At 55.7% G+C, this 9651-nt stretch overlaps 1 protein-coding gene across 1 annotated transcript; it reads left to right on the top strand.

The window, feature by feature from the left end:
- Window positions 1-149: 149 nt before the first annotated feature.
- On the top strand, window positions 150-2869 carry MRPL28 (mitochondrial ribosomal protein L28; the record flags this gene model as incomplete). Its single annotated transcript, XM_010147315.1, has 4 exons — window positions 150-302; window positions 1043-1177; window positions 1854-1940; window positions 2792-2869. Coding segments are annotated over 4 exons (453 nt in total), but the record flags the coding sequence as incomplete, so codon positions are not given.
- Window positions 2870-9651: the final 6782 nt, after the last annotated feature.

The raw sequence follows: 9651 nt of genomic DNA, 5'->3' as shown, positions 1-9651 counted from the left end.
CTCCGCGGCGTCCGCCTTCCCCCGGGGCACAAGGCCGCGCCCTGGGTCGCCCACCCGCACCCTGGCGCAGCCTCAGCCCATGCCGATGGGCAGCAGCCCTCTCCGGGGGAGACCCCGTCCCTGGGCCCTGACTGCCGGCCTCTGCACAGCTGTCCACCAGGCTGCCCAAGACGTGGAAGCCACAGCTCTTCGAGCGGCAGTTCTACAGCGAGATCCTCGATGTCACGCTGACCATCACTGTCACCATGCGGACGCTGGACCTCATCGACGAGGCCTACGGCTTTGACTTCTACATCCTCAAGGTAAGGCCCTGCGCCTGGTGGGATTTGCCGTGCAGCAGCCTCTGCAAGGCAGGTCTGTGCCCAGGCTGCCTTCGCGCAGGGGCATGCAGGCAGCTGCTACAGTTAACGTATTGGCGCTGGGTTAAAGCTCCAACCTTTAATGTCTTGTTGGTTGGAGCCTTTGGTACTAAAGATCAGAACTGTGACCAAATTAGCTCCAGAACAAATCCAAGGGATCTTTCGCCTTTCATCACGTGTATCCTGAGAGCCTCTACAGCATGCTTCTTCAGCCTGGAGAAGAGGAGGCTCCGAGGAGACCTCATTGCAGCTTTCCAGTATCTGAAGGGGGCCTAAAAGGGTGCTGGGAGAGGACTTTTTACAAGAGCCTGTAGTGACAGGACAAGGGGTAACGGGTACAAATTGAAATCAGGTAGGTTTAGATTAGATATCAGGAAGAAATTCTTCACAGAGAGGGTGGGGAGGCACTGGCACAGGTTGCCCAGAGAAGCTGTGGATGCCCCATCCCTGGATGTCTTCCAGGCCAGGTCGGATGTAGCTTTGAGCAACCTGGTCTAGTGGAAGGTGTCCCTGCCCATGGCAGGGGGGGTGGAACTAGATGATCTTTAAGGTCCCTTCCAACCCAAACCATTCTATGATTCTATGCAAATAAACTGCCAGTGTTGTCTACATGCTGCTGAACTTTCATGTTCTCTAGTAGCTGGTCTCTTGGTTCAGTTTAACATCAGACTTTCTTTCTCCAGACTCCAAAAGCTGACATGTGCTCAAAGCTCGGGATGGATTTGAAGCGAACAATGCTGCTGCGCCTTGCGCGGCGGGATCCTAAACTGCATCCCGATGATCCAGCCAGAAGAGAGGCAATCTACAACAAGTACCAGGTGGGTACCTGCCCTGCCCTGGTGTCTGCAGTGATGTTTGCTGATTATCCAAACTGATAATGACCTAATCACCCTGTCACGGCACAAACCAGTGTTAATGCTCCGGTGTTTAGGGTTAAGGGTATGGGTAGAGAAGATCTAAACGTCGTTTGTCAGGTTTTTCTTGTCTCCCTCTGAGCTGCTAATTTCCTTACTGATCGTTTAGGAAGATGAAAGCTTATATTTTTTCTGTGATCCTGGTCAGTGAGGATCTGCAGTAAGCACTGGTGGGACCTGGCACCACCGATGGTAGCAAGAATTTAGAGTGACGCTGCGGCGAGGAGCCCAAACTGCCTGTGTGCAGTTTAGTTTTGTGCAGCTGGTGATGGTGGCCGGCATCGAAACACCACCAGCATCCGCAGTCTGAGGAGTTGTGCTGAGAAACAGCCCCAGAACTACACAAACGAGAGACACAGCAGTGGACGCAGCTGATCAGAGAAAGCAGGACCCTCGTTAAGGGAAAAAAGGGAGAGAAGGGAAGAGGACTTTGGCTGCCAGAAATGAGGGAATGGAGTTTTAAGATTTGTCCATAGTAATGTTCCTGCTGGATCGCATGTTTGTGTGAGTTGGGTGTAGGGAGGATTTGCATCTTAGTTACATGGAAAGACTGTACCGCCTGCTCCTTCTTTTATCGCAGGAGTTTGCGATCCCAGAAGAGGAAGCTGAATGGGTTGGCTTGAGTTTAGAAGAAGCAATAGAGAAACAGAGGCTCCTAGAAAAAAAGGTGAGTTCCTGAGAGAGTGCTTAGCACTGAGATGTCTTAGCCACATCAGGCTGCACGTCCAGGAGATCTGAGCAGTGGAAGTGGTGCTCCGAAACTCCTGAGCAGCCACGTGAATTTGGTTAAACCTGGGTCTGGATTAAAGTGCATTGTAAACCAAATCCCTCAGTTAGGGGGGTGGCTCATAACTCCTGCCCTGTTGCATGAACACTTTGCCTTTGGCTGCAGTTTGCTAGACTTCTTGTGCTTTGGGACACACGGATACAAGCTCAGGGCTCACTCAGTTTGAGACCCACTGTCACTGGAGCTCGCCTCTTAGAAGCAATATGCAGAGAACTGCTAGGGCAGAAGGGCTTCCTGAGGTGGTGAGGTCTCTTGGTGACGTTTCCCCCAGACCTGTAGGAATGGAAAGGTCAGGAGCACTAACTGCATGGGCAGTGCTGGGCCCTGAACCCCACAGAGTTCCAGCTTCTTCAGGGGGCATGTTCCCCTGCTGTGCTTCAGTACAGCTCTGATTGAGGGCAATGTGAGGAGGGAGGGAAGTATTTATAGAAGGAAAGAGATCCCTGGGAACTACTGATGATTCTCATCTGCAGGTAGAACTGGGAACAGTGATGAACGTCCCACACAAGTGCCTGTCACTTTGAGGTGAGGTCACAGAGCTGAGCAGCAGCTGTGGCTGGAGGAGTAGTGTAGCAGGTTGTCTTGTTCAGCCACTGAAAAAAACCTGGCCCACCTACTTCTGATCTTGACTTTTGACCCTCCTACAGCATTAGCTCCGTGGGCTCACCACTCTACCCCTTGCTGCTGCACAGGTTCACAGCTTCAGTGGTTTGTCCTCTGCTTTGTTTCAGGACCCTGTCCCGCTCTTCAAGGTGTACGCTGAAGAGCTCATCAGCCAGCTGAAAGAGCAGGCACTGCAGAAGCAGTAGGAGGAAAGAAACCTTCAGAGCACAACCCCTGCTGCAGATGGAGCTGTGGGGCTCAGTGATTCTTCTGTCGGGGCCACGCGAAGAGCGTGTGGCTGCTCTTGAAGCCTAACGACAGCCTAAATGCAGTGGGGAACCGTTCCTGTGGACTGAGGAAAGAATTTCTGTCCTGTGGCCTCTGGAAGTGTTCTTGTAAGACTGACTCAATGGGGCGGTTCTGCCTGTGCAAGTAGTTGGCTGCTGTTGAGAGCTTGATCATGATATAAAATGAAATAGGCATTCTGGGAATATCAGTAAACTTTTCTCGGCTAGGCATTGCTGATGAGTGTGTTCCAGCAGGGACTGCGAGACAGTGGTGGTGTAACTCAGATCGATCCCCAGCTTTCTGCAGCAGATGGTTGTGCCCCCAAAGCGTGACCCCAAGCCCCTGCCTCGAGCGGTGCCTGCCAGCAGGTGGGGCTGAACTCCCCGGCCACACAGCACACTCTGACCCCTGGGGTTCCAGCGCTGTTTCTGTTTGAAGCTGGTGACTTTTAAAGCTTTTCTTTTGTAAAAATGTAGTCAAAGTGAGTGTTGGAGCCTTTTCTCCTGTCTGGCAACAGGGAGAAAAAGCACTTGGCAGAATTCCAACTATGAACACTGAGCATCACTGGTGGTGTCTGTAAGCTTCATGGGTTTCTGGCTGGAGGAAAAAACAGTCTCTCCTCCCTTTCCCTTCAGCTCGGTGGTGACAGACAAGTGCAGAGCTTGCAGGATGGACCTCGTGTGAGCCGTAGCTCTGGATTGTCACCCCGGGAAGAGACTTTGCCTTAATGTTGCCTTGGAATGCGATGTGCCTCCTGTCTCTAGCACATAAGGGCAAGCATACGGCCTTGATTTCTGACCCACAAGGACCCATGATAAGCGAGAATGAGGGCTCGTAGAGCAGCATGTGGCTGGTCCCCTCCCCACTGGAATGGAGTAGGACCACAGGGAAGCAGAAATTCCCAGTGCCTTAACGCTTACCTTTAAGATGTGGGAGAGAGGTGCTGTGGAGGTGGTAGGCAAGTGGCTGGGGATGAGGGAGGTGGTGGAGGTGAATGTGACCTAAGTGGTGGAATTTCATGAAGACCAGACTTCTCTGCTGCTTTTTGGGCCACGAGATGGGTTGGAGCCCTCACGAGGGGTGTTGTTGGAGCACCCAGGTGAGTGTGGCATGGCTGTGCAGCCCTGGGCTGGTTGGTCAAGGGCTGCCAGGCTGAGGCTGTGCTGTCTCTGCACGGGGGCAGGAGGCTCAGCACTGCAGGGGACAAGTTGTGTGGCAAAAGCTGGGATGCTTCGTGCCTGCCTGTGTGTCTCAGCTCCAGCAAGCCCAGGTTCTCAAGAGCAAACTGGCACAGAAGGTCGCATTTGCCTAATAAATGATTTTGTAGCTGGGCCAGAAAAATGACATTTGCTTATCTTCTCCCTCTTCTGCAACTGAGCTGAGTGGGAAGCTGCTGCCCAACTCCTTGGGGACCCTGACACTCTGCCCTCGTTAGAGATAATTAGCTGGGACAAGCTCCTTGTATGACAGCTCTGCTCATCATTAGAGCCAGCACAGCTCATGCATTTTAATGCAGCTCTGAGCAAAGCTCCAGACTGTGGCTCTGGCCCGGCCCCCTCCATAGCTTCACTGCAACGTGCCGGTGCCTGGGTCTGGCCTCCTGGGCCCGGTGCAGCTACAGCAGAGCGTGGCTGGTGCTCGCCCGATCCTGCTGTCAGCTCTTGGCTCTGGGGGGGGTCCACCCAGCTCCACAGCAATGAGGGGGTGTTTGGGATGGCTGAGTGGGCAATTGGCAGCTGCTTCTCTGTGCTGGGGGCTTTAGGTATGTAAAATTATCTTCCAGTGGCATGGTGCCGTTTCTGCTGGGGGGAGCCTTGGCTGTGCTGTGGGTGTGGGCTGTCCCTGAAGTGGTCTCTTGGGCGCTGCTCATGCTGCACGCCCAGTCGTCAGGAGCTTGGGAAGGCTTGGTGGGTGACAAGGGGTGGCAGGAGCTTCTGGCCAGACCTGAGGGAGAGCTCCTGTTCCAGTGGGGGCTCTGCAAGAACACAAGAGGAGCTGCAGGAGCTTCTCCATGAGGAAACTACAGGGGATGTGGTTAATCCTGATTTAGGAGTTGGAGCCCTTTGTTTTCCTGAAAGGAGGATGCAGAGAGGTGGGGGTTGGTTTCTTCTCCCAAGCAAGAGGACAAGAGGAAACGGCCTCAAGTTGTGCCAGGGGAGGTTTAGGTTGGATATAAGGAAAAATTTCTTCATGGAAAGGGCTGTCAGGCATTGGAAGGGGCTGCCCAGGGAGGTGAGGGAGTCACAACCATTCCTGGAGGGATTTAGGAGACTGTGGGCGAGGCTCGACGGACATGGTTAGTGGTGGCATTAACAGTGTTTGGTTAACAGTTTGGCTTGATGGTCTTAAAGGGCTTTTTCAACCTAAAAGATTCTATGGTTCTAAGACAGAGACAAGCTTTTTTCAGAAGCACACATCAATGTGTGTTGGATGTGGCTGGGAGCCTCCCCGGAAGGACACACTGTCATGGAGATACTCTGCTGATGTGAGGAAAGCTGGAAACCGCTTGTTGGACCAGGGCTGCTGCAGCTTTGGAGAAAGCAGAGTAGCAAATGTCTCAAGGTGGGGACGGAGCCCCCGTGCAGGGGAAGGGCCCTGCCACCAAGCACAGCTCAGACGCCAGCATCGCGCAGGCTGCAGCGCAGGTCACCGACACGCTGCCAGAGAGCCCTGCCCAGCGTCACCTTGGGTTTGGCAGTTTAGGATAAGGCTGGGGTGGCAGCGGAGACTGCTCAGAGGGGGGACAGTGAAACATGATCTCAGCAAGACAGCAATGAAAGGGAAAATGCCAAGGCAAACTGGCAGGCCAAGGTTTGTGCCGATCTGTTGATGCAGTTCCTGGGCAAGGCAGCTTTTAGCTGGCATCTGGACCGCAGAATCACTTGGTAGTTTGATTTTCCTGGGCAGGGACTGCAGCAAGTGCTGGGGCAGCTTCCAACAGGGCAGGAAAACAGGGTCGGTTGTCCAGGCCCAACCACAGCGCTCTGCCTGAGGCTTTCGCTCAAGCCCCCAGTTCCGTCGGCTGTGTTTGTGCTGCACATCTGTCGGTACAAACAAGGGAAGGGCTTGGAGCGTGCCACGTGTTGTGCCAGGGCTGCCCGCGGACTACGGAGCCGTGAGCTCCTGAGAGCCACCCTGCAGAGTCATGGCCGGGGAGGCCACCTCGAAGGCATGTCCCATGGTGACGGCCCTTCCCGGTGTCCCCAGCACCAGGCGGTCCAAGGGGAGGTGCAAAGTGGTCTCTCACCCGCCCGGAGCAGTGCAGCTTGGCGAGGGGTGACCAGCGTGCCCGGTGGATTTGTCTGTTTGTGGTTCAGATGGAGGGGGGGGCTGTGGCAGACGAAACGAGGAGCGGACATGGCCACAAACCGGCAGGTTCAGGTCGGAGTGAGGAAAACATTCCCCCAAAGGCTGCTGCAGCCCGGGACCGATCAGTGGAGAGTCCAGCCTTGGTGGTTTTCCAGGTGTTGGTGCACAAAACCGTGGAATGTGAGCAGTGGGCACAAGTGCAGCTGTCGGCCACCAGTGCTGGGAAGTTAGAAGGACAAACCGTGGCTGAGAGATTCCTGTTTAATTCATTCCTCAGGTAAGAAAAATAGGCTGTTCTCTGCAATAGTACCAGCAAGCCTGCCACAAACAGGAAAGCGCCCCTTGAAACGTGAAATTCGGGCCCATGTGCTGACTGTGGGGCTTGGAATTCGTTTATCCCCAGAACAACGCTGCAAAATAATCCAGCGGAACAAAAGGTTAACTGGGGAGAGTACCCAAACTGGGACAGCCTCGGTACGGATGGCTGGACTGGTTCTGCCGTTTAGCTGTAGCAGGATGTGAATCCTGACTTCTCCGTGCCGAATTCCCAAGTCGGTGTTGGCTGGTATCTTGGAGCAGTGTTTGAATTTTGCCTCACTCGTGGCTCCCAACAACCCGCAGTCGCTGAGCCAAAAACCAGCTTGAGATTAAGGCAGCGTTTCTCTAAAATGTATTTTTTTTACCTATCTAAATTCACGAATTAAACAGTGTTTCACCTGCAAACTCCCAACAGACACCTCTGTGCTCAAACAGTGAGTAATGCTTGGGGAGCATGAGCTTCTTCCACCCAACCGGGCTCGGTTCCCACCAGGAAGCTGGGCTGGGGCTGTCGGGGCTGGCAGGTACGTGCTCTGCTTCGCCCTCTGCTTGGGATTTGCTTCGTGGTGTTTAGAGGCGATGGGGAATCAGCAGCAAACATACCCACCGGCAGAGCCGTGAGGAATGCTTGTGACAAGTCATGCTGGGTTTCTGGGGGCAGGAAGAAGCTGGGTTCGTCACGGGAACACAGGGAAGGGCAGGAGGCCATGGGTAGTGGCATAGGAAACACTGGTGGGAGGTAAGGAACAACTTCTTCCCCAGGAGGGTGGTGCAGCCACAGGACAGGGTCTGGAAAGGCAGTGGCACCTCCATCCTTGGAGTTTTCCAGAAGGGCAGGGCAAGGTGCTGAGTGACCTGCTGTAGCTCTACAGCCAGCGCTGCTCGGAGCAGGAGGTTGGACTGGAGACCTCCAGAGGTCCTCCCAACCTCACTTTCTCTGTGATGCAGCTTCTACTAGCTACTCCGCCTTGTGAAGCTCCCTGCGAAACGGCCACCAGCTTGAGGAGGGAGTAATGAACTGGAGAAGTCCAGGTCCCATGTGCTGGCTGGAGGGGAAGGGCCCTGTCTGGGCAGGAAGAAATGGAGTCAAATAGCTCTGCTCCCTCCCCTTCTCTGGGGTATGAATGGTCACCATCCTGCCTGAACTCCTGCAGCCATGTGCTTCGCTCCCTCTTCTCCCATCCATCCAAGCCATCGCCTCCACAAGTGGCCGTGGGCAGGGGTGCAGGGGTGGAGCCGCTGGCCACGCGCTGGATCAGCAGGAGCCCGGTGTGGTGGGCTCTGCGTGAGCATCCCTGTGGTGGCTGTTCTTGGGCGCGGTGGGCCGTGCCCAGCGGAAGGCCCTGGTGACTCCACGAGCGACTGCTGGGTTTCCCCATCCCGCTGGTTCCTGACTCGCAGCTGCCCCAGCCCTGAGGGGGTGAGGCAGGGGGTGACGCGGCCGCTCGTGTCACAGCAGACCCAGCGGCTCTGCTGCGGGCCGGGTGCAGCTCAGAGCAGCCGGGTGAGACCATCCCAGCGCCGGGCTGGCTGTGTGGGGCAGCTTAGCTTTTGTGGTAAGGGGTCATAAGTAAAAACAAAAGAAAAATCTAAAATCTACGTATGCAAATGCATTAATTGCCCAAAGCATCTACTCCTGATGTGTTCCTGCCGCGATCTCGGACAGCCACAGGCTGAGCTGGACTGGGGGTGCTGGGCACACAGAGCACAGTGGGTATGTGTTGTTACCTCCATCCGCAGCTCCTGCGGCATGTCCCGGGCTCGGATGGAGCTCCTGGGCTGAGGGGTGCGAGGGGCAGCCGTGCCAGCTGGGAACTGGCCACAGGCACCTCTGCTTGGCTGGACTCTGCCCTCGGTGTGCATCTCCATTATGTGCATTTAGAGGCAGCCATCGCCATGGCAACGCTGAAAATGGTGCTGTTTCAGGCCAGTTAGAGCACTCTGCCAAACGCAGAAAATGGAATTTCTGAGACCGGAGCAGGGCTTTGCTTGCAGTGTCTCCAGGTACCCAGGGACGCGGCACTCCGAGAAGGTCCTCGCAGGACCCGGTGTCCCCAAGGACGCGTGTCGCAGGCTGGTGCGATGGCAGCGGAGGGAGCGTGTGGATGGGAAATGTTAGGGAAAAGGGAGCAGCCGCAAAGTGGGCTTCTCTGGCGGCATCCTGGCGCGGGCTGGGGCTGGGGTCAGCAGAGCTCTTCCTCAGGGTGGGATGTGCGAAGCTGCCCGACCTCGGGGTGGGTACGAGGGGTGGGGCAGGCGTTTGGTGGAACCGCATCCTCACCCCAGAGGTCAGAGCCGTCCAGCACCGTGCTGGTGTTTCGTAGCTATCGCTGGATTATCCATCCCTGTAAGAAGCAGGCTGTTCCTTTTTGGGAGGACAGCTCGCTGGCATACAGGCAGGCTGGATTTTTCCCTGTGTGCCTTTGTCAAGGCCAAACTCTACCTGCTGTTTGATTCTCCAGGCAGTCCTGTTAGATGCTTCTGCAGCTCCGCCTAGCCAGCCCTCATCTTGCCCTGATCAAGCCGGGTACCACCAGCAAACCCTTTTCCCAGCTGCTGGCAGAGTGCGGGGCTGTGCGGAGAGCCCCTGCGAGCTGCCCTGCCCTCGGCACCACCGCAGAATGCCCACTCGGTGTTTTAACCAGGCGTTTATTCACACGTGCTGTGCTCCTCTCTCCTGTTACCGGTTTTTCCTTGTTTCCTGCATGATGTGCTGCAGAAAAAAAGGAGAATTAAGGCCTATGTGGGGTTCTGGGGAAGGTACTTCTGTAGGGGGGAGTTTGTGGATCAGCTTTGCAGCAGGGTGCAAGGTGGTGGGTCCCTCGCAGAGGGGTGAGGAGGTGGCAGGAGCGGACGGCAGCGGTGAGAGTGGCGAGACCCTGGCATGGGAGCTGGGCAGGTGGGCGCATGTGGCGGAAGCTGTGATGGCATGCGGCTAAAACCATGCTGGCTCGCAGCCTGTGAGCCAGGGAGTTACCATGGGAACCGCCAGAGGATGCTCGGGTGGTCAGCGCAGCTCGGCCAGTGTGGCTCCGTGGCTTTGGTGGGGCTGGGTGAGCCCCCAGCTCACAGG

Source organism: Eurypyga helias, unplaced genomic scaffold (assembly GCF_000690775.1).
Source record: "Eurypyga helias isolate BGI_N326 unplaced genomic scaffold, ASM69077v1 scaffold26922, whole genome shotgun sequence".
Classification (NCBI taxonomy): domain Eukaryota; kingdom Metazoa; phylum Chordata; class Aves; order Eurypygiformes; family Eurypygidae; genus Eurypyga; species Eurypyga helias.
The sequence above is the reverse complement of the archived record's forward strand: the minus strand, read 5'-3'. Positions and strand labels throughout refer to the sequence as shown.